We start from the raw sequence: 27528 nt of genomic DNA, 5'->3' as shown, positions 1-27528 counted from the left end.
CAAAACACAATATACTGTATTGGGTTTTCCAGTCATCCTTATTAAAACAAAGGCAATGGCCATGGCTGCAATTCACTAATATACATGTTTGGACATTACATTGTGTTATATTCACAAGTCCTTTTTGCAGTAAAAACGATATTAAAGTGAGCATCGCGTCCGCGTTTCTCATTGGAGGCTGATGGAGAGGGATGGTACTAAAAGAGCCACTCAGCAGCGCCGCGCACTACGATCCTCTGATTTGCATCTCGCCTCCTATAAAAGGAGCTCATCGCCCGACCGACATCCACATTCGCTTCCCGTCTGTTCTGACCTGAAGCTGCCTACAACGCGTCGACATGCCCGATCCTCCCGCATCAAAGAGCGCTGGGCCGGCCAAGGTTCCTGCTCCCAAGAAGGGCTCCAAGAAGGCTGTGACCAAGGCAACGCGCAAGGATGGCAAGAAGCGACGCCACCGCAGGAAGGAGAGCTACGCCATTTACATCTACAAGGTGATGAAGCAGGTGCACCCCGATACCGGCATCTCGTCCAAGGCAATGAGCATCATGAACTCGTTCGTCAACGACATCTTCGAGCGCATCGCTTCCGAGGCGTCCCGCCTGGCGCACTACAACAAGCGCTCCACCATCACTTCTCGGGAGATCCAGACCGCAGTGCGACTGCTGCTCCCCGGCGAGCTGGCCAAGCACGCCGTGTCGGAGGGCACCAAGGCCGTCACCAAGTACACAAGCTCCAAGTGAAGCCTCGACTCCACCATTAATTACAAAGGCTCTTTTCAGAGCCACCCACCTCTCCGAACCTGCTTGTACCAGTCCTAGCAGGAGTACAAAACGAAACTTCCAACAAAGCCCCGGTTCACGCGGGGACATTGTTCGCTCATTGAGTGAAGTGGAGAGATCGAACGCATTTTAACATGTTTCCACGTGAATAAAAGCGATAACAATATTCATGGCACATCATATTCACCAGCAGGCATTTCTTGGACTTGATTGTCCATTGATTTCATCTGCAGCCCATTCAGATATTACATTGGATATTTGGCGCCAAAACCTTGCAATGCAATATTTAATTCGTGGTTGTATTTTCGGGCAGGAACTAACATTTTGCACGTGTACATATATGTAAAAGTAAGCGCCTAGCATGGATGACTCGTGCAGTATAATTGATCATCATCTCAATGCCAAGAGAATATATATCTATTCCTGTGATCACCTCTTTCCGACATTTTTACGTATTACTGTTTCCAATGAAGTGCAGTTTCTTCACACTTTATTTAGATCATGCAGAGCACTGTAAAGTTGTTTTCGGAAAGGTGTTTGCTTGAGAAAAGAACATCCGTTAAAGACATCGACGGCGCTCAAACGGTACTACTGCATCGTGATGCGGCATTCTGAAATGATCCAAACTGTGAACATTTTGTTGATTAAGAAGAGTTGACGACTCGAGATCATTGCACGCTGCCAACCAATCAGCACGCTCCCCTTCTTCGCACGTCACGACTCCGCTGACCAGTGAGCGCGCGCTCTGGGCTACATAAGCCGCCTTCTCCCCGCCTGTGAGAATCTTTGCCCTCACCAAGCCATGGCTCGCACCAAGCAGACGGCTCGCAAGTCCACGGGCGGCAAGGCCCCCCGCAAGCAACTCGCCACCAAGGCGGCCCGAAAGAGCGCTCCGGCCACGGGCGGCGTCAAGAAGCCTCACCGCTACAGGCCCGGCACCGTCGCTCTGCGCGAGATCCGCCGCTACCAGAAGTCCACCGAGCTGCTCATCCGCAAACTGCCCTTCCAGCGCCTCGTCAGGGAGATCGCGCAGGACTTCAAGACCGACCTGCGCTTCCAGAGCTCCGCTGTCATGGCTCTGCAGGAGGCCAGCGAAGCGTACCTTGTCGCGCTCTTCGAGGACACCAACCTGTGCGCCATCCACGCCAAGCGCGTCACCATCATGCCCAAGGACATTCAGCTCGCCCGCCGCATTCGTGGCGAGCGCGCTTGAACGCCCAGCTCGGCCCTCAAAGCACAACACAAAGGCTCTTTTCAGAGCCACCACTTACTCATGAAAACGCTTCCATGTGTGTTCTTCAAAGTTCGGGTGCCGGAAACCTTCGTTTGCTGGTCACGGCTCTCACGAGTCGTCAGGCGTAAGCGACAATGAAGTTCATTTTCTATACCCCGCCGCTCATATTTTTCAACATCACACGTTGGTGTCGTATATAAGCGTTGTGAAACCATGCTTACATAATGTTCAACAAAAGGGTTATTTTGGTGAAATATATTAACTATTAAACCCAAAGATATTGGTTTATGTTGTTTCAAGCCCGAGCTGATAAGAAGTTCACATTTTGCAAACTAAGAGACTGAATTATTCACGCACATATATTTTTAGGCATTGCCCGAACAGGCGGTTAAAGGAAAATATATATACACCGTATAGGCACGTGGGCGATCAATCACGAGCTCAAGGCTATCACAATGATTTCTTATAACCAATGCGGTCCCTCAAAATGATTATTATAATCAATAATACATTGATATTTGCGGAATCCGCTTATAAGTTTGACTTGCCAGCACGTGCCCATTAATTAACTCTATCATGCTTAAAACTTGAACCTATTAAGTACGTGTATCGCATTGTTTCATTCATAAGATGCGTGCCCGCATTAAAATATATATGGATACAAATAATTAAAGTCAACATCGAATCCTCGCGTCCCGGCTTTTCATTGGTGGCTCAAGGAGAGGGCGGGACTCGACCGAGAGGAGCCAATCAGCAGCGGCGCGCTCTACGATCCTCGTCTCCGCTATAAAAGCCGCTCCGGTGGTGCGTGTTAACGTCACAAATCGTTCGTACTTTGTCTCCAGTGCTTTTTGCATCCTAGGTCGCTTAACAATGTCTGGACGCGGCAAGACCGGTGGCAAGTCTCGCGCCAAGGCAAAGTCCCGCTCTTCCCGCGCCGGCCTGCAGTTCCCCGTGGGTCGCGTTCACAGGCTGCTCCGCAAGGGCAATTACGCCCAGCGGGTCGGCGCTGGAGCACCCGTCTACCTGGCCGCCGTGCTCGAGTACCTTTCTGCCGAGATCCTCGAGCTGGCTGGCAATGCCGCCCGCGACAACAAGAAGACGAGGATCATCCCCCGACACCTGCAGCTCGCCGTGCGAAACGACGAGGAGCTCAACAAGCTCATGGGCGGCGTGACTATCGCCCAGGGCGGTGTGCTGCCCAACATCCAGGCCGTGCTGCTGCCCAAGAAGACCTCTCAGGCAAAGAAGTGAACGCGCCGCCGCCTCTACCACCACAACAACGGCTCTTTTCAGAGCCACCCACTTACTTGCAAAGAGCTCGGACAGTCGTACACAGGAGTTTTGTTATACTGGTAGGAACGAAGTGGACCAGACCACCAATAGATTAATGTGTCCGTCCGTCAACATCGCCCCCTACTGCAAACATTTGGCATGACCCTACGAAAACCTTGACTCAGTGACGCTATCCTGGCTAAACAAGTGTAACATTCCCTTATAATTCCCTCAGCTTTTAATTAAAACATTTAAATTAATGAGGCTTTCCTGGCTAAACACGTGTAACATTCCCTAATAATTCCCTGAGATAGCTTTTAATTAAAACTTTGAAATTAAATAAAACAACTAACAGCGCCCTAATAATTCCCTGAGATAGCTTTTAATTAAAACTTTGAAATTAAAAAAAAACTCACAGCGCCCTAAAGCCTACAGCTAGGCCTAAAGCCTAGAACTAGGCCTGAAACTCTCCATTCGTGTCGTACCCCCGCGTGTGTGAAAGGGAGTTATGTTTAACAATGTTACATTCCCTCATGTTTTTAAATAGAAACATTTAAATTTAAAGCTTTTACATGAATCATTAAATCATTTAAATTAAAAATTAACTCACAGCGCCCTAAAGCATACAGCTAGGCCTAAAGCCTAGAACTAGGCCTCAATCTCTCCCTTCGTATCGTCCGATTAGGTGTAGCAACATCGCCCCCTACTGCAAACACTTGGCAGGACCCTACAAAAACCTTTTGACTCAGTGGGGCTTTCCTGGCTTAACAAGTGTAATAATACATTATGTTTATATTATTTGGTTATTCGTTCCTACCAGCCCACCCCGCAGGGTCCTGTTTAATAAGGACACCGTCGTCGAGTTGCCCTCGTCCCAAATTGCTCGCAATTAAACGAATGCTCTGCTCATTCCAGATACCCTTTATGTCTAATTTAGGAACGGTATTTGAGCAGCATTCCAACATTGCATCAATCATGGAACATGGTTTAGAATAAATTGGGATGCCTATTGGAAGAAAGAATCGTGTTTTTTAAAGAATAAAACTCGCTCTTTTTGAGCGGTCAGAAAAGGGATCAAATGAGCACATCAGCTCAGGGTTGTGGCCGGTGTTAGCTGATAGTAAGCAAAAAAGTACTGGTAAACGCTGGGGATGTCAACACTCGGTAAAGTATAATATTACTTGTCAAATAAGATGGTACAAATATGTGTAGTTAAATATTTTTTACATGGTTAATAACATCTTTCCAATGATTACTCATTCGTGTTACTTAGTGCAGTAAATACGTGTTACTTATTGCAGTAAAAACAACCCATCGGATGAACCATCCTGCGCTCCTAGAATATCAACTCTGTCGGTGCATTAAACGTAAGATTATATATTTTCTTTAAACATTCGACTGCAGAGTCACTTGAGTTGAATTTGAGTGGTGATGATTGTGCACCGTGCCTCGATCTTGTTCAAGGCGCGCGACCCTTCTGCAGTGCGTGAGCTACTCACCTCTTGCCACGTAAAATGTTAAACTTTCTATTTAATGTCGGTTAATTTTGAGTAATTTTCTTCAGTTTGTTGTCCATCTGAAAATCCATATATTTATTCATTTCAAAGTTCGATTAAAACGTCCAGTTAAAAGTTCGGTGACAAGGGACTGTTGACATGGCGCGCAGTCCTCACCATAGCGCGAGAGGAGGAATCGCGAGCGCGCGAGGCAAAACTTAAATAGAAAATATTTCGTTGGAATTAAATATGAGTAGTCTGTTGAAGCATCTTGTCTTGCAAAAAATTCGAGTGCGTTTTAAATAGTGTTCATCAGTAACACTTTTGAAAACCGACAATCGTCATAGCATGCCCTGACCGAACAATGTCTCCCAAATGTTGGTTGTTCACTTGTTTTGAATTATAATTTATATCGTGAGCATTGTCGTATATTGCATAAGTAACGTACATTAAAGAAGTGATCTTCGTGATAATGTATCAACTAGATGCATGTAAGTATGAACGTTACGGGAGTAATCGAGCCCAAAGGCAGGCGTGATAAACACAGTGAGTATGGTGGCAACTCCCTCACCAGAGCTGAGTTCTGAATGATCTCAGCGACGTCCGCATTCAGTACGCCGCTTCTATAATAACCTCGGGCCTGGAGAACACTCGTTTCGAATTCGTGAGAGCGCTGATTTCGATTTCAAAGAGGCGAGGCGATAAAAGCGACGTCTTGAGATGGCAGAAACTGCTCCTGCTCAACCACCAGCTGCGGCTATTTCAGCGCCTAAAAGCCCCAAGAAGAAGCGCGCCGCTCCAAAGGCCAAGAAGGTCGGCCCCAGCGTGTCCGAGCTCATCCTCAAGGCTCTGGCCAGCAGCAAGGAGAGGAACGGCGTGTCTCTTCCTGCGCTCAAAAAGTCGCTTGCTGCCGGAGGATACGACGTGGAGAAGAACAATGCCCGCGTGAAGTTGGCCATCAAGAAGCTCGTGGCCAAAGACGCCGTGGCGCAAGTGAAGGGCAGCGGCGCGTCTGGCTCTTTCAAACTCAACAAGGAAAAGGCTGCCGCAAAGGCGAAGCCCAAGTCGTCAACGGCAAAGCCCGCAGCTAAAAAGCCCGCGGCAGCCAAGAAGGTGAAGAAGCCCGCGGCAGCCAAGAAGACCGCGCCCAAGAAGTCTCCCAAGAAAGCAAAGAAGCCCGCGGCTGCCAAGGCGGCCAAGAGCCCCAAAAAGGTGAAGTTGGCTGTTAAGCCCAAGAAGGCGGCGAAGAGCCCAGCCAAGCCCAAGGCTGCGAAGCCCAAGGTCGCTAAGCCCAAGACCGTCAAGGCCAAGGCCGCCAAACCCAAGGTGGCCAAGCCCAAGAAGGCCGCGGCCAAGCCCAAGAAGACTGCGCCAAAGAAGTGAATCCGATCGGACGACGCTCGATTCACTCCACCTCAACGGCTCTTTTCAGAGCCACCCACTTAGTTAAAAAAGTGAACCAGATGCTGCTGCGCTTCCATTAGTTCATCGGTAACACATGACAGTGTATTACGTTGCTGTTGAATGCGTGCCATATTCTGTAAGTCAAACCCATTTACGGCGTGGCGATGGTTGCTCGCCTTGCCTCGGCCCTGATCAAGGAGCTCGACGCTTGGTGCAGTTCAATCGTGAGGATTTGTGTAGATTGGATAAGTTACGTACATTCGCCAAATTAACTATAACATTTTACCCACTCGATGTGTTTTAAGCATTGATGTGATGGGAGTAATCGAGCCCGAAAGCAGAGATCACAAACACAGGCGAGGCGGGTGGCAGCTCCCTCACTCGAACGGAGTGCAGAGTAATTTGTGGGGGTCGCTAGCCCCCGAGATCCCTCCCTCGATAATACTAACGGCCGGACTAACATCATCAATCGCCCCCCCGCTGCTAAGCGAACCGCCGCTAGGCTCCTCACCCAGGGTGTGGGAGCCGTCACCCGAGGATTCCCCTCCACCGCGGGTCCGCGTAGCAGGCATGGATAACCACGCACGCGCACACCCACACACAGCTCTGCACGGCACTCACCCAACCCTGACCACTCACGTTAGGATCGCGCACCTGTGTTACACACGTCGTGAACGTGCGCGCACACACGCGTACAGCTCCACACGCGATACCCACTCCTGCGCCGCTCTGCGCTGCGCTGGCCGCCCACGTTACGATCGCGCACCTTGGGCACGCCGATTACGCACGCCGAGAGCTTACGCAAGTAACGAGCGCACGCAAGCGGGGCACACGCCGACACGACGACTCGTCCCCTCCCCCACTCGCGCGTGCACGTCAACACAAATATCGTACAAGGACGATTCTCCTCTCACACGGCTGCGTAGTCACGCCAACACACCAAAAGTGCTCTCCCCGGGCGTTAACGCACACACCTCCGTACCCGCACAATCGTACAGAGACCACGGCCTTTATGCGTACAACGACCACACACTCGCGAATGCAGTGCACGCTAATACCACGTTCCAAAAACACCCAACAACACGGTTTTGTTACTACGCTCGAGATTTTATTAGCCCTTGCTAACCAACCGAGCCACCCGTGTGTGTGTGCGGGACAGCAAGGCGCTTCTAACCCACACTCTGGTGCCGTGTAGCCCTATTCTATGCTGCGCTCTCTGCTAAACCGCTTTCCTACTCGTCCTTACCCCGAACTAACCCTCTCCTACGGATCCTACCCTCCGCTCTGAGGTGTTGTAAGGCGCGCAACACGATACCGTCTGTAGTCCTTGGTGACCTTGCGGCGCTCAGATCGTCCTGCAGACAATCTAGCGGCTCGCCCGATGACTCCTTCGTCGCTGACCCCGTGTCCAAACTCCAGAAGAAGAGAGTTCCCTACTGCCCCTGCGTTTTCTTTTAAACTATTCACATCAAAGGCTAGGAGCCCCCGTCCCGACCGCCTTGGTCTCTCGACCAATCCTGAGCCTAGGATTTCCCGCTCTTTTGCGATCCCGCCGGCCTTTGAACTTTCGACCAATCAGTCGTCCCGGGTCCTGATCCCAGCTATCTGCCTTGCTGACCCGTGTTTGTGTTTGTATGCGTTTCTAACTGCGGGGCTCTCTGAGCTCGCCGTGGTCGTGCGATCTCAAATCCGCCCACGGCGCCGCAGTGTTACTTGGCCTGGGAAGGGTCCTGTCCAATTCCCTGGCCCTGAGAAACCGTGGGGTAACCCCCCTAGGGGGCCCTCGGGTGAAAACTCATGGTAGGTGACCCGACCACGAGGCCCTACGTGGGTGCGGGTGCGTGTTTATGTGGGGGGGGTGATGGGGGGCAGTGCGGCGGTGGAAGCCGGGCGGCTCCCTGGCTCGGCCGAGCGGCCCCGTCGCTGTGGCACCACATAGCCCCCCGGGGTGCCAGTCCCCGTCCCGGGTTGACTGGAGCACCTCGCCTGGGTTGCCCCCACGAGGTATCGCCGCGGGGTCCGCGGGATTCGCCCGGCCCTTGTGGCTGGCCTCGGGGGTGGCGGCTCCGTCTCCTGGGGCTCCGGCGGTGGTCTCCTCCTCCATTCCAACGGCTCCCCTCGGTCTCCGGCACCTGCGGGCTGGGGGACAAACTCAGAGGCGGTGGGGTTTAAGGGTCGCCGTCCTCGTCGCCCCCGGCCCCGCCCGGGGCCCCTCGGAGCCCGGGGCTCCGTGGGGCCCATATACTGCGCGAGGCCCCCGGGCACGGGGGGTGGGGGGACCCCGGGGTTTCGGGGTACTTGGACGGCGGGGCTCCCCCCCTCGGGGGCTGCTCGCCACGGCTTCAGTCGGCGGATGTTGACCACCATCTCCCGGCCCCTCTCTCCTCCCTGAATCAGCACCGTCCATGGTGAGATCTGCCGTCTCACAATCCAGGGTCCTCGCCAGAAGGTGGTCAGCTTCCCCACCTGTCCGGCACCGACGCGGGGAGTGTACAGCCACACCTCGGAGCCCGCAGTGTAGAAGGGGGGCTCCATACGGGGTCGGGCGCCCTGCTCTTGCCGCTGGTGCGCGGCCTCTCCGTGCGGGTAGGCTCGGCCCCTGGCCTCTCGCAGGGTTTCCAGCAAGTGCTCCATGGGGTGGCTCCCTTCCTCCCGTTGCGGCGGAGGGACACCGAACAGCAGATCTGCGGGCAGGCGAGACTCGCGACCAAACATCATTAGGAACGGGGTCTGTCCTGTAGATGTGTGAACGGCGGTGGTGTAGGCGAACAGGGCATAGGGGAGGTGTTCGTCCCAGTCCTGTTGATTCGCGGCCGCCATGCGTTTAAGCTTCCCGGCCAGAGTCTGGTTCATCCTCTCTACCATCCCGTTCGCCTGGGGGTGATATGCCGTGGTTCGGTCCTTCTGGATCCCGAACTCTCGGCACAGCGCCTGGAATAGTTCGGCCTCGAATTCACTACCCTGGTCGGTAATGACTCGTTCGGGGATCCCGCACTTAAGTACGTAGTTTTCCACGAAGGCCCGGGCCACTACGAGGGCTGTTTTATCCGGGATAGCCACCGCCACGGGGTAGCGGGTGAAGTACTCCACCGCTACAAGAATATATCGGTTGCCCCGGTGGGATCGTGGAAAGGGCCCCTGCAGGTCGATTCCGACCAACTGATTCGTCCGACTGACTCGGAACGGCCTCAGGGGTACCTGGTACCTCGCCGGCTTTTGCCCACACTGCTGACAGGCCCGGCAGCCCTGCACCCAGGCGGCCACATCTTGCGCTAATTTAGGCCAGAGATACTGGCGACGCAGAGTCTCCCGGGTGCGCCGTTCCCCATCATGGCCCCCGAGCGGGTGGTCGTGTACCAGTCGTAGTAGTTGGGGTCGCACATGGGCGGGAACGCAGATGCACCCCGGCTGCCCAGCGTCGGCCAGTTCCCTCACCACCCCGTTTTCTACACACAACCGGGCATACAAACCGCTCCAGGGCCCTGGTAGTGCATCCTTCCTCTCTCGCAGTGCCGCCTCCACCGCCGCCAGATCCGGATCCCGCTGCTGGGTTTGTCGCAGCTGCTCGTCGTCCAAGCCCGGGAAGGCGCAGCCGACATCCTCTTGGATCCGCCCGGTTGGGGTGGGATGATCCGTCTGTCCCCGGGCTCCTTCTGCAGGGGTTCCTGCGGCGCACACTGCACTCTCTCTCGGGGGGGGGAGTTTAGTTTCCGCGCGCTCCTTGGGTTCTGCTGCCTGGCGGCAGCGTCCCCCCGTGAAGCACGGGCAGGCGTCTCCCTCCCTCGTCTCAGCGCGCACCGCGGGCCGTCTTGACAAGGCGTCCGCGTTCGCGTGTGTTCGCCCCGCTCGGTACTCGATCTGCAGGTTGTACTCCTGCAGCTGCGCCAGCCATCGAGCCATCTGCCCCCGCGGTTCCTTGAATGTAAGGAGGAACTGCAGTGCATAATGATCGGTGCGCACACGACATTTCCTGCCGTACAAGTACGGTCGGAACTGTTTACACGCGAAAATTACAGCATACAGTTCCTGACGGGTTACACAATAGTTCAGTTCGGCCCCGCTCAGGGTCCGACTGGCGTATGCGATGACCCGCTCCGTCCCACCCTGCACTTGCGACAGCACCGCGCCCAGCCCACTGCTGCAGGCGTCAGTGTCCAAAATAAAATCGGTGGTGAAATCTGGGAAAGCCAAGGTGGGGGTGTGGGTGAGGTGGTCTTTGAGTGTGGTGAAAGCCGTCTGGCAGGCCTCCGACCACTGATAGGGGTTCTTAGGGGAGGTGAGTTGGGTGAGGGGGCGTGCAATCTCACTGAATCCCTTTACAAATCGACGGTAATAAGTGGCGAGTCCCAAGAATGACCTGATCTCCGTCAGGTTCCTCGGCCGCGGCCAATCCACTACGGCACGCACCTTCTCGGGATCGGTGCTCACCCCTGCCTCGCTGACTCGGTGTCCGAGGTACCCCACCTCGCTTTGCGCAATGTAACACTTACGTGGCTTGAGCTTGAGATGGGCTGCTCGCAGTCGCTGGAATACTTCCCGCAGCCTGGACCAGTGTTCGGACAGCGACCTACTGAACACTATTACGTCGTCCAGGTAAATCAGGCACTGTTCCCACTGCAAGCCCCGCATCACCAACTCCATCAACCGCTGGAACGTCGCGGGCGCGTTAGTGAGTCCGAACGGCAACACTCGAAACTCAAACAGGCCCATCGGGGTGGTGAATGCTGTTTTTGGCCGATCCTCCTCCGTCATCTCCACCTGCCAGTAACCGGACGCCAGATCGAGGGTGGAAAAATACCGCGCTCCTGCGAGACTGTCGAAGGTGTCGTCGATGCGTGGGATGGGAAAAGCGTCGCCGAGGGTGACTGCGTTCAATTTTCGGTAATCAACGCAGAACCGAGTCGATCCGTCCTTTTTCGTTACCAGTACCACCGGGGCAGACCAAGGGCTCGCGGAGGGCTGGATTATGTTATCGCGTAGCATATCCGTGACTGCCTCTTTGATCTGGGTCCGTTCAGGCGCGCCCACTCGGTATGCGGGGAGTTTGATGGGTCGGGCTGCACCTGTGTCAATTTGGTGCTTGACCAGGTCGGTCCGGCCCACGTCCGAATCGTGCTCACTGAACACGTCGGCGTACTCCCGCAATAACCCGCGCAGCTGATCGGCCTCCCCCTTAGGTAAGGCTGCCCAAGGCACATGTAACGCATCCTGCAGGGGAACAATCTCGGCTCGGGGGGTCGGGCCGACCCGCCAGGCCAGATCCTGGCTGTCCTCGGGGCGGCCAGGGTCCTCCGCCCAGAGTGCGAACACCGAGTCGTTCGAGTGGCGAGCGTGCAGGGGGTGTACGGTGGCTACCGGGGTGCGTCGTCGTATCATTGCCGGGGTACTGTGTGGGTTAAACACACGTATAAACAGCCGGCCCCCATCTGCGTTTACCAGTGTGGCTGACCCTACCACCCCGTATCGCGATGCCAACTCCGGGTGAGGAGTCAGCATTACCTCGCCCGATGGTCGGTGGGTTGGGTCGGTGGAGAGGGTTGCCACTGGCACCAGCATCTCGGCGAGAGGCCCGATGGTGACGGCCGACACCAGCGTAGCGGCCACGGGTGTGAAGCGTGGGCGATTCGGCTCCTGTCCTAGGAACGGAATCCGCTCCCCGCTGCCCTCCACCGTAGCGCATCGTTGCCGGGGCTGTACGTTAAGTCCCAACTTTTCCAGGAGGTCCGTTCCTGCAATGCACTCGTGGCACAACACACTCGAAACGTAGAATTCCTGTGTGCACACCTGGTTTCCTAGACGGACCTCGAGGGAGACCTTCCCCAGCAACCCCATCCCGGCTCCGCTTGCCGTGTGCAGCGCGCGATCCGGGGCCTGCAGGCAGCCCACGTCCACCCCGAGCATGCTGCAGTGCGCGGCGCTCATGAGAGAGGCCACGGCGCCCGTGTCCAGCAGGATCCGGGTGCGCTGCCCCTTCACCTGGCCTTCCACCAGCGACGTGGCTCCCGTTATCCCTGCCACCAGCTCCCGCAGCCAATCGCCCGAGGTCCCTGCGCCCTTGGGTGTTGTCGTTGTAAGCTGTTTATGGATCACTCGCTCGCCATTATTATTACAGCTGGTTTGGGTCGGGTCTACGTCGATTTCATCCCCCGGTGGTCCCCTCTCTAGGGGGGGCTTAGTGTTTGACCTATGCATCGGCCTCGCACGGGCGAGCTGAGGGCAGTCCCTCATGAGATGCCCTCGACGGTCGCACACATAACACGTCCTGGGAGGAGTGGCGGCTCTGTGGCGAACTTTCTGCCCACTCCCTCCTCCCCCCGTGCGCTGTTGCTCATACTCTGCTTCTAGTCGGGCTATCCTTCCAGTTAGCCCTCCTACCGTGGAGTCTAGGTCCCCCATTTCGGATCGGATGGTCTCAACGGAGGATTGCAGTTGGGTCATATTTTTATTCGTTTCCTCGCGTACCTGGGTTACTTGGCCGGAGACATCCTTTATACCCGTTTGTATACCGGCAACCCATCCCGGGGTTGTCTCGCGGGACACTGGAGGTTCTCTTTCCCGGCCCCTTACCGTCCTCGCGAGCTCCTGTTCCTCCTCCTCGTCTTCCGAGAGCAGGCTTGCAATGGCGCGCTCTCGTCCCAGCCCCCGGAGCTGCGCGCGTTCGCTGTGAATTCTTTCACACTTACGTGCGCGCTCGACAAGGGTGTTAAAGGGAAGACGTGGGCAGCTCATGTCTGGCTGCCACCACGCCGTGCGAGACAGGTACCGCTGGATTTTCTCGGCAGCCAGTTCCTCAATAACCTCAGTTGCGTACCCCGGGCGTGCGATCTTTGTTAACTCGCGCACATCCTCGGCGTAATCACGGAGATCTTCGCCAGGTTGGCGACGGCGCGCCTCTAAGGCCGATTTTGCTTCCTCCTCATCACGCGTGCCAAAACGCTGATCGAGTCAGCGCATCAGCTCCTCTAGCTGTGTCTGTGCGCTCGCGGGTAACGCTTCTACAAAATCGGCTGCCCGCCCATCAAGATTCATATTAAGTTGACGTACTGCCTGCGCGTCCGTCCATCCATTAATTTCCTTGGCCCCTAAGAGATTGCGGGCGAATGCCTTCCACGAAGGGGCCCCCCGGCCGGTAAATATCAGTCTTATTTTAGCGTGAGGTAACGCGGGGGTCCGTACCGCTTCCGACACCAATTTGTGGGGGTCGCTAGCCCCCGAGATCCCTCCCTCGATAATACTAACGGCCGGACTAACATCATCAATCGCCCCCCCGCTGCTAAGCGAACCGCCGCTAGGCTCCTCACCCAGGGTGTGGGAGCCGTCACCCGAGGATTCCCCTCCACCGCGGGTCCGCGTAGCAGGCATGGATAACCACGCACGCGCACACCCACACACAGCTCTGCACGGCACTCACCCAACCCTGACCACTCACGTTAGGATCGCGCACCTGTGTTACACACGTCGTGAACGTGCGCGCACACACGCGTACAGCTCCACACGCGATACCCACTCCTGCGCCGCTCTGCGCTGCGCTGGCCGCCCACGTTACGATCGCGCACCTTGGGCACGCCGATTACGCACGCCGAGAGCTTACGCAAGTAACGAGCGCACGCAAGCGGGGCACACGCCGACACGACGACTCGTCCCCTCCCCCACTCGCGCGTGCACGTCAACACAAATATCGTACAAGGACGATTCTCCTCTCACACGGCTGCGTAGTCACGCCAACACACCAAAAGTGCTCTCCCCGGGCGTTAACGCACACACCTCCGTACCCGCACAATCGTACAGAGACCACGGCCTTTATGCGTACAACGACCACACACTCGCGAATGCAGTGCACGCTAATACCACGTTCCAAAAACACCCAACAACACGGTTTTGTTACTACGCTCGAGATTTTATTAGCCCTTGCTAACCAACCGAGCCACCCGTGTGTGTGTGCGGGACAGCAAGGCGCTTCTAACCCACACTCTGGTGCCGTGTAGCCCTATTCTATGCTGCGCTCTCTGCTAAACCGCTTTCCTACTCGTCCTTACCCCGAACTAACCCTCTCCTACGGATCCTACCCTCCGCTCTGAGGTGTTGTAAGGCGCGCAACACGATACCGTCTGTAGTCCTTGGTGACCTTGCGGCGCTCAGATCGTCCTGCAGACAATCTAGCGGCTCGCCCGATGACTCCTTCGTCGCTGACCCCGTGTCCAAACTCCAGAAGAAGAGAGTTCCCTACTGCCCCTGCGTTTTCTTTTAAACTATTCACATCAAAGGCTAGGAGCCCCCGTCCCGACCGCCTTGGTCTCTCGACCAATCCTGAGCCTAGGATTTCCCGCTCTTTTGCGATCCCGCCGGCCTTTGAACTTTCGACCAATCAGTCGTCCCGGGTCCTGATCCCAGCTATCTGCCTTGCTGACCCGTGTTTGTGTTTGTATGCGTTTATAACTGCGGGGCTCTCTGAGCTCGCCGTGGTCGTGCGATCTCAAATCCGCCCACGGCGCCGCAGTGTTACTTGGCCTGGGAAGGGTCCTGTCCAATTCCCTGGCCCTGAGAAACCGTGGGGTAACCCCCCTAGGGGGCCCTCGGGTGAAAACTCAGGGTAGGTGACCCGACCACGAGGCCCTACGTGGGTGCGGGTGCGTGTTTATGTGGGGGGGGTGATGGGGGGCAGTGCGACGGTGGAAGCCGGGCGGCTCCCTGGCTCGGCCGAGCGGCCCCGTCGCTGTGGCACCACATAATCTCAGCGACGTCCGAATTATGTGTTGCACCTCTTCATTCCGTCATCATGTTACTGGTGCCAAATATGGAATTTAGTCTAAAAAGGTATTGATTCCAGACAGCTTTACTCAATTTGCCTTCATTCGCTCGTTCTCGCCTTTTCACTTTGTTTTGTAAACATTGCGGTGCACCATCTAAACTTCTCTATTAAAATTAAGTTCTATACGTAAATATCGCATTGTTTGCAATGTCTTTCTTACTTTGGGAGAACTAGTTGGTGACGTTCACTCAACTATTGTGTTGGAAGCCGTTTAGCTTCACACGATTATAAAGTTAGTTCATCTTGTTCACTTGAAAACAAGACCTTACACCGATTATTCACTCCACGTGCAATCTTGCAACAGATCGCGTTCCTCTCGCGTTCGCTGCGGGTGTGCCAATATCATTACAGAGTGCTTCGAAGAAGGGTCATTGCCCAAAACGTCGCATATTATACATGTCAAGGAAGTGTTATTGACGACAGTGGAGGGTTTTCTTCGTCACAGAGGTTAAAGGTCTAAGGTTTAAGGCGGAGCCATCGCGGAGGGCAGGGGTGGTCGGTGACGTCACCACGCTTCGGGTATAAAGGCGGCTGCTGCTGCAAGCTGAGCGCGCAGTCTCTCGCGAGCTTTGTCAGAAGTAGTCGGAATGTCTGGACGCGGTAAAGGCGGTAAGGGGCTCGGCAAGGGAGGCGCAAAACGCCATCGCAAGGTGCTGCGCGACAACATCCAGGGCATCACCAAGCCCGCCATCCGCCGCCTCGCTCGCCGCGGCGGTGTGAAGCGCATCTCGGGCCTCATCTACGAGGAGACCCGCGGCGTCCTGAAGGTCTTCCTTGAGAACGTCATCCGCGACGCCGTCACCTACACGGAGCACGCCAAGCGCAAGACCGTCACCGCCATGGACGTGGTCTACGCCCTCAAGCGCCAGGGCCGCACTCTCTACGGCTTCGGAGGCTGAGCGCCCATCTCTCGCACACTAAGCCAACCCAAAGGCTCTTTTCAGAGCCACCCACCTCTTCGAAACTGCTTGCGCCAGTGTTGCCAAACACTTTCTAAATGGAGCACATGTCCTGGGTTGTTGCGCGCCAATTCCTCGTGAGCGTGGTGGACGTTTGCTTGTTGAGTTGGCGAATCTTCATCTGCTTCCACATGAATGAAAGAAATCATGATATTCACGACACGTCACATTTAACAAGGCGTAATTCTTGAACGCGTTAATACAGTACCCATTTCTGGTATTTTTGCGTTAATTATTTCCAGCTGCAGCCGATTCCGATATTACGTGGAGCATTTGGCGCCACAATCTTACAGCACACTCGTCCTAATTGACGTAGCGTGCCGGAATGCTAATCTCCACCTGTACAGCACAACAGCGAAGTTATTTTTCTCCACCGAGCGCTTGTATTTTTCCAAATTGCGTTCTTAAAACGCCCGTGCGCCGTATTAGACGAGTGGTGAAACAATCCCTCGTAAGAAACAAAAAAACCCACGCTCAAAACACAATATACTGTATTGGGTTTTCCAGTCATCCTTATTAAAACAAAGGCAATGGCCAATGCTGCAATTCACTAATATACATGTTTGGACATTACATTGTGTTATATTCACAAGTCCTTTTTGCAGTAAAAACGATATTAAAGTGAGCATCGCGTCCGCGTTTCTCATTGGAGGCTGATGGAGAGGGATGGTACTAAAAGAGCCACTCAGCAGCGCCGCGCACTACGATCCTCTGATTTGCATCTCGCCTCCTATAAAAGGAGCTCATCGCCCGACCGACATCCACATTCGCTTCCCGTCTGTTCTGACCTGAAGCTGCCTACAACGCGTCGACATGCCCGATCCTCCCGCATCAAAGAGCGCTGGGCCGGCCAAGGTTCCTGCTCCCAAGAAGGGCTCCAAGAAGGCTGTGACCAAGGCAACGCGCAAGGATGGCAAGAAGCGACGCCACCGCAGGAAGGAGAGCTACGCCATTTACATCTACAAGGTGATGAAGCAGGTGCACCCCGATACCGGCATCTCGTCCAAGGCAATGAGCATCATGAACTCGTTCGTCAACGACATCTTCGAGCGCATCGCTTCCGAGGCGTCCCGCCTGGCGCACTACAACAAGCGCTCCACCATCACTTCTCGGGAGATCCAGACCGCAGTGCGACTGCTGCTCCCCGGCGAGCTGGCCAAGCACGCCGTGTCGGAGGGCACCAAGGCCGTCACCAAGTACACAAGCTCCAAGTGAAGCCTCGACTCCACCATTAATTACAAAGGCTCTTTTCAGAGCCACCCACCTCTCCGAACCTGCTTGTACCAGTCCTAGCAGGAGTACAAAACGAAACTTCCAACAAAGCCCCGGTTCACGCGGGGACATTGTTCGCTCATTGAGTGAAGTGGAGAGATCGAACGCATTTTAACATGTTTCCACGTGAATAAAAGCGATAACAATATTCATGGCACATCATATTCACCAGCAGGCATTTCTTGGACTTGATTGTCCATTGATTTCATCTGCAGCCCATTCAGATATTACATTGGATATTTGGCGCCAAAACCTTGCAATGCAATATTTAATTCGTGGTTGTATTTTCGGGCAGGAACTAACATTTTGCACGTGTACATATATGTAAAAGTAAGCGCCTAGCATGGATGACTCGTGCAGTAAAATTGATCATCATCTCAATGCCAAGAGAATATATATCTATTCCTGTGATCACCTCTTTCCGACATTTTTACGTATTACTGTTTCCAATGAAGTGCAGTTTCTTCACACTTTATTTAGATCATGCAGAGCACTGTAAAGTTGTTTTCGGAAAGGTGTTTGCTTGAGAGAAGAACATCCGTTAAAGACATCGACGGCGCTCAAACGGTACTACTGCATCGTGATGCGGCATTCTGAAATGATCCAAACTGTGAACATTTTGTTGATTAAGAAGAGTTGACGACTCGAGATCATTGCACGCTGCCAACCAATCAGCACGCTCCCCTTCTTCGCACGTCACGACTCCGCTGACCAGTGAGCGCGCGCTCTGGGCTACATAAGCCGCCTTCTCCCCGCCTGTGAGAATCTTTGCCCTCACCAAGCCATGGCTCGCACCAAGCAGACGGCTCGCAAGTCCACGGGCGGCAAGGCCCCCCGCAAGCAACTCGCCACCAAGGCGGCCCGAAAGAGCGCTCCGGCCACGGGCGGCGTCAAGAAGCCTCACCGCTACAGGCCCGGCACCGTCGCTCTGCGCGAGATCCGCCGCTACCAGAAGTCCACCGAGCTGCTCATCCGCAAACTGCCCTTCCAGCGCCTCGTCAGGGAGATCGCGCAGGACTTCAAGACCGACCTGCGCTTCCAGAGCTCCGCTGTCATGGCTCTGCAGGAGGCCAGCGAAGCGTACCTTGTCGCGCTCTTCGAGGACACCAACCTGTGCGCCATCCACGCCAAGCGCGTCACCATCATGCCCAAGGACATTCAGCTCGCCCGCCGCATTCGTGGCGAGCGCGCTTGAACGCCCAGCTCGGCCCTCAAAGCACAACACAAAGGCTCTTTTCAGAGCCACCACTTACTCATGAAAACGCTTCCATGTGTGTTCTTCAAAGTTCGGGTGCCGGAAACCTTCGTTTGCTGGTCACGGCTCTCACGAGTCGTCAGGCGTAAGCGACAATGAAGTTCATTTTCTATACCCCGCCGCTCATATTTTTCAACATCACACGTTGGTGTCGTATATAAGCGTTGTGAAACCATGCTTACATAATGTTCAACAAAAGGGTTATTTTGGTGAAATATATTAACTATTAAACCCAAAGATATTGGTTTATGTTGTTTCAAGCCCGAGCTGATAAGAAGTTCACATTTTGCAAACTAAGAGACTGAATTATTCACGCACATATATTTTTAGGCATTGCCCGAACAGGCGGTTAAAGGAAAATATATATACACCGTATAGGCACGTGGGCGATCAATCACGAGCTCAAGGCTATCACAATGATTTCTTATAACCAATGCGGTCCCTCAAAATGATTATTATAATCAATAATACATTGATATTTGCGGAATCCGCTTATAAGTTTGACTTGCCAGCACGTGCCCATTAATTAACTCTATCATGCTTAAAACTTGAACCTATTAAGTACGTGTATCGCATTGTTTCATTCATAAGATGCGTGCCCGCATTAAAATATATATGGATACAAATAATTAAAGTCAACATCGAATCCTCGCGTCCCGGCTTTTCATTGGTGGCTCAAGGAGAGGGCGGGACTCGACCGAGAGGAGCCAATCAGCAGCGGCGCGCTCTACGATCCTCGTCTCCGCTATAAAAGCCGCTCCGGTGGTGCGTGTTAACGTCACAAATCGTTCGTACTTTGTCTCCAGTGCTTTTTGCATCCTAGGTCGCTTAACAATGTCTGGACGCGGCAAGACCGGTGGCAAGTCTCGCGCCAAGGCAAAGTCCCGCTCTTCCCGCGCCGGCCTGCAGTTCCCCGTGGGTCGCGTTCACAGGCTGCTCCGCAAGGGCAATTACGCCCAGCGGGTCGGCGCTGGAGCACCCGTCTACCTGGCCGCCGTGCTCGAGTACCTTTCTGCCGAGATCCTCGAGCTGGCTGGCAATGCCGCCCGCGACAACAAGAAGACGAGGATCATCCCCCGACACCTGCAGCTCGCCGTGCGAAACGACGAGGAGCTCAACAAGCTCATGGGCGGCGTGACTATCGCCCAGGGCGGTGTGCTGCCCAACATCCAGGCCGTGCTGCTGCCCAAGAAGACCTCTCAGGCAAAGAAGTGAACGCGCCGCCGCCTCTACCACCACAACAACGGCTCTTTTCAGAGCCACCCACTTACTTGCAAAGAGCTCGGACAGTCGTACACAGGAGTTTTGTTATACTGGTAGGAACGAAGTGGACCAGACCACCAATAGATTAATGTGTCCGTCCGTCAACATCGCCCCCTACTGCAAACATTTGGCATGACCCTACGAAAACCTTGACTCAGTGACGCTATCCTGGCTAAACAAGTGTAACATTCCCTTATAATTCCCTCAGCTTTTAATTAAAACATTTAAATTAATGAGGCTTTCCTGGCTAAACACGTGTAACATTCCCTAATAATTCCCTGAGATAGCTTTTAATTAAAACTTTGAAATTAAATAAAACAACTAACAGCGCCCTAATAATTCCCTGAGATAGCTTTTAATTAAAACTTTGAAATTAAAAAAAACTCACAGCGCCCTAAAGCCTACAGCTAGGCCTAAAGCCTAGAACTAGGCCTGAAACTCTCCATTCGTGTCGTACCCCCGCGTGTGTGAAAGGGAGTTATGTTTAACAATGTTACATTCCCTCATGTTTTTAAATAGAAACATTTAAATTTAAAGCTTTTACATGAATCATTAAATCATTTAAATTAAAAATTAACTCACAGCGCCCTAAAGCATACAGCTAGGCCTAAAGCCTAGAACTAGGCCTCAATCTCTCCCTTCGTATCGTCCGATTAGGTGTAGCAACATCGCCCCCTACTGCAAACACTTGGCAGGACCCTACAAAAACCTTTTGACTCAGTGGGGCTTTCCTGGCTTAACAAGTGTAATAATACATTATGTTTATATTATTTGGTTATTCGTTCCTACCAGCCCACCCCGCAGGGTCCTGTTTAATAAGGACACCGTCGTCGAGTTGCCCTCGTCCCAAATTGCTCGCAATTAAACGAATGCTCTGCTCATTCCAGATACCCTTTATGTCTAATTTAGGAACGGTATTTGAGCAGCATTCCAACATTGCATCAATCATGGAACATGGTTTAGAATAAATTGGGATGCCTATTGGAAGAAAGAATCGTGTTTTTTAAAGAATAAAACTCGCTCTTTTTGAGCGGTCAGAAAAGGGATCAAATGAGCACATCAGCTCAGGGTTGTGGCCGGTGTTAGCTGATAGTAAGCAAAAAAGTACTGGTAAACGCAGGGGATGTCAACACTCGGTAAAGTATAATATTACTTGTCAAATAAGATGGTACAAATATGTGTAGTTAAATATTTTTTACATGGTTAATAACATCTTTCCAATGATTACTCATTCGTGTTACTTAGTGCAGTAAATACGTGTTACTTATTGCAGTAAAAACAACCCATCGGATGAACCATCCTGCGCTCCTAGAATATCAACTCTGTCGGTGCATTAAACGTAAGATTATATATTTTCTTTAAACATTCGACTGCAGAGTCACTTGAGTTGAATTTGAGTGGTGATGATTGTGCACCGTGCCTCGATCTTGTTCAAGGCGCGCGACCCTTCTGCAGTGCGTGAGCTACTCACCTCTTGCCACGTAAAATGTTAAACTTTCTATTTAATGTCGGTTAATTTTGAGTAATTTTCTTCAGTTTGTTGTCCATCTGAAAATCCATATATTTATTCATTTCAAAGTTCGATTAAAACGTCCAGTTAAAAGTTCGGTGACAAGGGACTGTTGACATGGCGCGCAGTCCTCACCATAGCGCGAGAGGAGGAATCGCGAGCGCGCGAGGCAAAACTTAAATAGAAAATATTTCGTTGGAATTAAATATGAGTAGTCTGTTGAAGCATCTTGTCTTGCAAAAAATTCGAGTGCGTTTTAAATAGTGTTAATCAGTAACACTTTTGAAAACCGACAATCGTCATAGCATGCCCTGACCGAACAATGTCTCCCAAATGTTGGTTGTTCACTTGTTTTGAATTATAATTTATATCGTGAGCATTGTCGTATATTGCATAAGTAACGTACATTAAAGAAGTGATCTTCGTGATAATGTATCAACTAGATGCATGTAAGTATGAACGTTACGGGAGTAATCGAGCCCAAAGGCAGGCGTGATAAACACAGTGAGTATGATGGCAACTCCCTCACCAGAGCTGAGTTCTGGATGATCTCAGCGACGTCCGCATTCAGTACGCCGCTTCTATAATAACCTCGGGCCTGGAGAACACTCGTTTCGAATTCGTGAGAGCGCTGATTTCGATTTCAAAGAGGCGAGGCGATAAAAGCGACGTCTTGAGATGGCGGAAACTGCTCCTGCTCAACCACCAGCTGCGGCTACTTCAGCGCCTAAAAGCCCCAAGAAGAAGCGCGCCGCTCCAAAGGCCAAGAAGGTCGGCCCCAGCGTGTCCGAGCTCATCCTCAAGGCTCTGGCCAGCAGCAAGGAGAGGAACGGCGTGTCTCTTCCTGCGCTCAAAAAGTCGCTTGCTGCCGGAGGATACGACGTGGAGAAGAACAATGCCCGCGTGAAGTTGGCCATCAAGAAGCTCGTGGCCAAAGACGCCGTGGCGCAAGTGAAGGGCAGCGGCGCGTCTGGCTCTTTCAAACTCAACAAGGAAAAGGCTGCCGCAAAGGCGAAGCCCAAGTCGTCAACGGCAAAGCCCGCAGCTAAAAAGCCCGCGGCAGCCAAGAAGGTGAAGAAGCCCGCGGCAGCCAAGAAGACCGCGCCCAAGAAGTCTCCCAAGAAAGCAAAGAAGCCCGCGGCTGCCAAGGCGGCCAAGAGCCCCAAAAAGGTGAAGTTGGCTGTTAAGCCCAAGAAGGCGGCGAAGAGCCCAGCCAAGCCCAAGGCTGCGAAGCCCAAGGTCGCTAAGCCCAAGACCGTCAAGGCCAAGGCCGCCAAACCCAAGGTGGCCAAGCCCAAGAAGGCCGCGGCCAAGCCCAAGAAGACTGCGCCAAAGAAGTGAATCCGATCGGACGACGCTCGATTCACTCCACCTCAACGGCTCTTTTCAGAGCCACCCACTTAGTTAAAAAAGTGAACCAGATGCTGCTGCGCTTCCATTAGTTCATCGGTAACACATGACAGTGTATTACGTTGCTGTTGAATGCGTGCCATATTCTGTAAGTCAAACCCATTTACGGCGTGGCGATGGTTGCTCGCCTTGCCTCGGCCCTGATCAAGGAGCTCGACGCTTGGTGCAGTTCAATCGTGAGGATTTGTGTAGATTGGATAAGTTACGTACATTCGCCAAATTAACTATAACATTTTACCCACTCGATGTGTTTTAAGCATTGATGTGATGGGAGTAATCGAGCCCGAAAGCAGGGATCACAAACACAGGCGAGGCGGGTGGCAGCTCCCTCACTCGAACGGAGTGCAGAGTAATCTCAGCGACGTCCGAATTATGTGTTGCACCTCTTCATTCCGTCATCATGTTACTGGTGCCAAATATGGAATTTAGTCTAAAAAGGTATTGATTCCAGACAGCTTTACTCAATTTGCCTTCATTCGCTCGTTCTCGCCTTTTCACTTTGTTTTGTAAACATTGCGGTGCACCATCTAAACTTCTCTATTAAAATTAATTTCTATACGTAAATATCGCATTGTTTGCAATGTCTTTCTTACTTTGGGAGAACTAGTTGGTGACGTTCACTCAACTATTGTGTTGGAAGCCGTTTAGCTTCACACGATTATAAAGTTAGTTCATCTTGTTCACTTGAAAACAAGACCTTACACCGATTATTCACTCCACGTGCAATCTTGCAACAGATCGCGTTCCTCTCGCGTTCGCTGCGGGTGTGCCAATATCATTACAGAGTGCTTCGAAGAAGGGTCATTGCCCAAAACGTCGCATATTATACATGTCAAGGAAGTGTTATTGACGACAGTGGAGGGTTTTCTTCGTCACAGAGGTTAAAGGTCTAAGGTTTAAGGCGGAGCCATCGCGGAGGGCAGGAGTGGTCGGTGACGTCACCACGCTTCGGGTATAAAGGCGGCTGCTGCTGCAAGCTGAGCGCGCAGTCTCTCGCGAGCTTTGTCAGAAGTAGTCGGAATGTCTGGACGCGGTAAAGGCGGTAAGGGGCTCGGCAAGGGAGGCGCAAAACGCCATCGCAAGGTGCTGCGCGACAACATCCAGGGCATCACCAAGCCCGCCATCCGCCGCCTCGCTCGCCGCGGCGGTGTGAAGCGCATCTCGGGCCTCATCTACGAGGAGACCCGCGGCGTCCTGAAGGTCTTCCTTGAGAACGTCATCCGCGACGCCGTCACCTACACGGAGCACGCCAAGCGCAAGACCGTCACCGCCATGGACGTGGTCTACGCCCTCAAGCGCCAGGGCCGCACTCTACGGCTTCGGAGGCTGAGCGCCCATCTCTCGCACACTAAGCCAACCCAAAGGCTCTTTTCAGAGCCACCCACCTCTTCGAAACTGCTTGCGCCAGTGTTGCCAAACACTTTCTAAATGGAGCACATGTCCTGGGTTGTTGCGCGCCAATTCCTCGTGAGCGTGGTGGACGTTTGCTTGTTGAGTTGGCGAATCTTCATCTGCTTCCACATGAATGAAAGAAATCATGATATTCACGACACGTCACATTTAACAAGGCGTAATTCTTGAACGCGTTAATACAGTACCCATTTCTGGTATTTTTGCGTTAATTATTTCCAGCTGCAGCCGATTCCGATATTACGTGGAGCATTTGGCGCCACAATCTTACAGCACACTCGTCCTAATTGACGTAGCGTGCCGGAATGCTAATCTCCACCTGTACAGCACAACAGCGAAGTTATTTTTCTCCACCGAGCGCTTGTATTTTTCCAAATTGCGTTCTTAAAACGCCCGTGCGCCGTATTAGACGAGTGGTGTGTGGTGCCACAGCGACGGGGCCGCTCGGCCGAGCCAGGGAGCCGCCCGGCTTCCACCGCCGCACTGCCCCCCATCACCCCCCCCACATAAACACGCACCCGCACCCACGTAGGGCCTCGTGGTCGGGTCACCTACCCTGAGTTTTCACCCGAGGGCCCCCTAGGGGGGTTACCCCACGGTTTCTCAGGGCCAGGGAATTGGACAGGACCCTTCCCAGGCCAAGTAACACTGCGGCGCCGTGGGCGGATTTGAGATCGCACGACCACGGCGAGCTCAGAGAGCCCCGCAGTTAGAAACGCATACAAACACAAACACGGGTCAGCAAGGCAGATAGCTGGGATCAGGACCCGGGACGACTGATTGGTCGAAAGTTCAAAGGCCGGCGGGATCGCAAAAGAGCGGGAAATCCTAGGCTCAGGATTGGTCGAGAGACCAAGGCGGTCGGGACGGGGGCGCCTAGCCTTTGATGTGAATAGTTTAAAAGAAAACGCAGGGGCAGTAGGGAACTCTTGTGGGGGTCGCTAGCCCCCGAGATCCCTCCCTCGATAATACTAACGGCCGGACTAACATCATCAATCGCCCCCCCCGCTGCTAAGCGAACCGCCGCTAGGCTCCTCACCCAGGGTGTGGGAGCCGTCACCCGAGGGTTCCCCTCCACCGCGGGTCCGCGTAGCAGGCATGGATAACCACGCACGCGCACACCCACACACAGCTCTGCACGGCACTCACCCAACCCTGACCACTCACGTTAGGATCGCGCACCTGTGTTACACACGTCGTGAACGTGCGCGCACACACGCATACAGCTCCACACGCGATACCCACTCCTGCGCCGCTCTGCGCCGCGCTGGCCGCCCACGTTACGATCGCGCACCTTGGGCACGCCGATTACGCACGCCGAGAGCTTACGCAAGTAACGAGCGCACGCAAGCGGGGCACACGCCGACACGACGACTCGTCCCCTCCCCCACTCGCGCGTGCACGTCAACACAAATATCGTACAAGGACGATTCTCCTCTCACACGGCTGCGTAGTCACGCCAACACACCAAAAGTGCTCTCCCCGGGCGTTAACGCACACACCTCCGTACCCGCACAATCGTACAGAGACCACGGCCTTTATGCGTACAACGACCACACACTCGCGAATGCAGTGCACGCTAATACCACGTTCCAAAAACACCCAACAACACGGTTTTGTTACTACGCTCGAGATTTTATTAGCCCTTGCTAACCAACCGAGCCACCCGTGTGTGTGTGCGGGACAGCAAGGCGCTTCTAACCCACACTCTGGTGCCGTGTAGCCCTATTCTATGCTGCGCTCTCTGCTAAACCGCTTTCCTACTCGTCCTTACCCCGAACTAACCCTCTCCTACGGATCCTACCCTCCGCTCTGAGGTGTTGTAAGGCGCGCAACACGATACCGTCTGTAGTCCTTGGTGACCTTGCGGCGCTCAGATCGTCCTGCAGACAATCTAGCGGCTCGCCCGATGACTCCTTCGTCGCTGACCCCGTGTCCAAACTCCAGAAGAAGAGAGTTCCCTACTGCCCCTGCGTTTTCTTTTAAACTATTCACATCAAAGGCTAGGCGCCCCCGTCCCGACCGCCTTGGTCTCTCGACCAATCCTGAGCCTAGGATTTCCCGCTCTTTTGCGATCCCGCCGGCCTTTGAACTTTCGACCAATCAGTCGTCCCGGTTCCTGATCCCAGCTATCTGCCTTGCTGACCCGTGTTTGTGTTTGTATGCGTTTCTAACTGCGGGGCTCTCTGAGCTCGCCGTGGTCGTGCGATCTCAAATCCGCCCACGGCGCCGCAGTGTTACTTGGCCTGGGAAGGGTCCTGTCCAATTCCCTGGCCCTGAGAAACCGTGGGGTAACCCCCCTAGGGGGCCCTCGGGTGAAAACTCAGGGTAGGTGACCCGACCACGAGGCCCTACGTGGGTGCGGGTGCGTGTTTATGTGGGGGGGGTGATGGGGGGCAGTGCGGCGGTGGAAGCCGGGCGGCTCCCTGGCTCGGCCGAGCGGCCCCGTCGCTGTGGCACCACACTTCTAACCCACACTCTGGTGCCGTGTAGCCCTATTCTATGCTGCGCTCTCTGCTAAACCGCTTTCCTACTCGTCCTTACCCCGAACTAACCCTCTCCTACGGATCCTACCCTCCGCTCTGAGGTGTTGTAAGGCGCGCAACACGATACCGTCTGTAGTCCTTGGTGACCTTGCGGCGCTCAGATCGTCCTGCAGACAATCTAGCGGCTCGCCCGATGACTCCTTCGTCGCTGACCCCGTGTCCAAACTCCAGAAGAAGAGAGTTCCCTACTGCCCCTGCGTTTTCTTTTAAACTATTCACATCAAAGGCTAGGCGCCCCCGTCCCGACCGCCTTGGTCTCTCGACCAATCCTGAGCCTAGGATTTCCCGCTCTTTTGCGATCCCGCCGGCCTTTGAACTTTCGACCAATCAGTCGTCCCGGTTCCTGATCCCAGCTATCTGCCTTGCTGACCCGTGTTTGTGTTTGTATGCGTTTCTAACTGCGGGGCTCTCTGAGCTCGCCGTGGTCGTGCGATCTCAAATCCGCCCACGGCGCCGCAGTGTTACTTGGCCTGGGAAGGGTCCTGTCCAATTCCCTGGCCCTGAGAAACCGTGGGGTAACCCCCCTAGGGGGCCCTCGGGTGAAAACTCAGGGTAGGTGACCCGACCACGAGGCCCTACGTGGGTGCGGGTGCGTGTTTATGTGGGGGGGGTGATGGGGGGCAGTGCGGCGGTGGAAGCCGGGCGGCTCCCTGGCTCGGCCGAGCGGCCCCGTCGCTGTGGCACCACATAGCCCCCCGGGGTGCCAGTCCCCGTCCCGGGTTGACTGGAGCACCTCGCCTGGGTTGCCCCCACGAGGTATCGCCGCGGGGTCCGCGGGATTCGCCCGGCCCTTGTGGCTGGCCTCGGGGGTGGCGGCTCCGTCTCCTGGGGCTCCGGCGGTGGTCTCCTCCTCCATTCCAACGGCTCCCCTCGGTCTCTGGCACCTGCGGGCTGGGGAACAAACTC

General features: G+C 54.1%; 9 protein-coding genes and 1 pseudogene across 9 annotated transcripts; all 10 read left to right on the top strand.

Moving 5' to 3' along the window:
* Nucleotides 1–338: 338 nt before the first annotated feature.
* Nucleotides 339–740, top strand: LOC144948098 (histone H2B type 3-B). The gene has a single exon (XM_078877527.1). The coding sequence runs from the start codon at nucleotides 339–341 to the stop codon at nucleotides 738–740; it is 402 nt and encodes a 133-aa protein (XP_078733653.1).
* Nucleotides 741–1581: 841 nt separating this feature from the next.
* Nucleotides 1582–1992, top strand: LOC144948097 (histone H3). Its single transcript, XM_078877525.1, has one exon. The coding sequence runs from the start codon at nucleotides 1582–1584 to the stop codon at nucleotides 1990–1992; it is 411 nt and encodes a 136-aa protein (XP_078733651.1).
* Nucleotides 1993–2886: 894 nt separating this feature from the next.
* Nucleotides 2887–3267, top strand: LOC144948096 (histone H2A). The gene has a single exon (XM_078877524.1). It carries the CDS (start codon nucleotides 2887–2889, stop codon nucleotides 3265–3267), a length of 381 nt encoding a protein of 126 aa, XP_078733650.1.
* Nucleotides 3268–5504: 2237 nt separating this feature from the next.
* On the top strand, nucleotides 5505–6416 carry LOC144948095 (histone H1.5-like). Its single transcript, XM_078877523.1, has 2 exons — nucleotides 5505–5985; nucleotides 6406–6416. The coding sequence occupies exons 1-2, from the start codon at nucleotides 5505–5507 to the stop codon at nucleotides 6414–6416; spliced, it is 492 nt and encodes a 163-aa protein (XP_078733649.1).
* Nucleotides 6417–15584: 9168 nt separating this feature from the next.
* LOC144948211 (histone H4) lies at nucleotides 15585–15896 on the top strand. Its single transcript, XM_078877639.1, has one exon. It carries the CDS (start codon nucleotides 15585–15587, stop codon nucleotides 15894–15896), a length of 312 nt encoding a protein of 103 aa, XP_078733765.1.
* An 873-nt stretch (nucleotides 15897–16769) lies between these two features.
* LOC144948094 (histone H2B type 3-B) lies at nucleotides 16770–17171 on the top strand. The gene has a single exon (XM_078877521.1). It carries the CDS (start codon nucleotides 16770–16772, stop codon nucleotides 17169–17171), a length of 402 nt encoding a protein of 133 aa, XP_078733647.1.
* Nucleotides 17172–18012: 841 nt separating this feature from the next.
* LOC144948093 (histone H3) lies at nucleotides 18013–18423 on the top strand. Its single transcript, XM_078877520.1, has one exon. The coding sequence runs from the start codon at nucleotides 18013–18015 to the stop codon at nucleotides 18421–18423; it is 411 nt and encodes a 136-aa protein (XP_078733646.1).
* An 894-nt stretch (nucleotides 18424–19317) lies between these two features.
* LOC144948092 (histone H2A) lies at nucleotides 19318–19698 on the top strand. Its single transcript, XM_078877519.1, has one exon. The coding sequence runs from the start codon at nucleotides 19318–19320 to the stop codon at nucleotides 19696–19698; it is 381 nt and encodes a 126-aa protein (XP_078733645.1).
* Nucleotides 19699–21934: 2236 nt separating this feature from the next.
* Nucleotides 21935–22597, top strand: LOC144948210 (histone H1.2-like). The gene has a single exon (XM_078877638.1). It carries the CDS (start codon nucleotides 21935–21937, stop codon nucleotides 22595–22597), a length of 663 nt encoding a protein of 220 aa, XP_078733764.1.
* A 1089-nt stretch (nucleotides 22598–23686) lies between these two features.
* On the top strand, nucleotides 23687–23996 carry LOC144948209 (histone H4-like; annotated as a pseudogene).
* Nucleotides 23997–27528: the final 3532 nt, after the last annotated feature.

This window comes from Lampetra fluviatilis, chromosome 48 (assembly GCF_964198595.1).
Source record: "Lampetra fluviatilis chromosome 48, kcLamFluv1.1, whole genome shotgun sequence".
NCBI lineage: Eukaryota > Metazoa > Chordata > Hyperoartia > Petromyzontiformes > Petromyzontidae > Lampetra > Lampetra fluviatilis.
Note: the sequence above shows the minus strand (reverse complement) of the source record. Positions and strands in the feature narration are given on the sequence as shown.

Excerpts from the sequence above, each read along its gene's own strand:
- LOC144948098 (XM_078877527.1), top strand. The coding sequence starts at position 339 with ATGCCCGATCCTCCCGCATCAAAGAGCGCTGGGCCGGCCAAGGTTCCT.
- LOC144948097 (XM_078877525.1), top strand. The coding sequence starts at position 1,582 with ATGGCTCGCACCAAGCAGACGGCTCGCAAGTCCACGGGCGGCAAGGCC.
- LOC144948096 (XM_078877524.1), top strand. The coding sequence starts at position 2,887 with ATGTCTGGACGCGGCAAGACCGGTGGCAAGTCTCGCGCCAAGGCAAAG.
- LOC144948095 (XM_078877523.1), top strand. The coding sequence starts at position 5,505 with ATGGCAGAAACTGCTCCTGCTCAACCACCAGCTGCGGCTATTTCAGCG.
- LOC144948211 (XM_078877639.1), top strand. The coding sequence starts at position 15,585 with ATGTCTGGACGCGGTAAAGGCGGTAAGGGGCTCGGCAAGGGAGGCGCA.
- LOC144948094 (XM_078877521.1), top strand. The coding sequence starts at position 16,770 with ATGCCCGATCCTCCCGCATCAAAGAGCGCTGGGCCGGCCAAGGTTCCT.
- LOC144948093 (XM_078877520.1), top strand. The coding sequence starts at position 18,013 with ATGGCTCGCACCAAGCAGACGGCTCGCAAGTCCACGGGCGGCAAGGCC.
- LOC144948092 (XM_078877519.1), top strand. The coding sequence starts at position 19,318 with ATGTCTGGACGCGGCAAGACCGGTGGCAAGTCTCGCGCCAAGGCAAAG.
- LOC144948210 (XM_078877638.1), top strand. The coding sequence starts at position 21,935 with ATGGCGGAAACTGCTCCTGCTCAACCACCAGCTGCGGCTACTTCAGCG.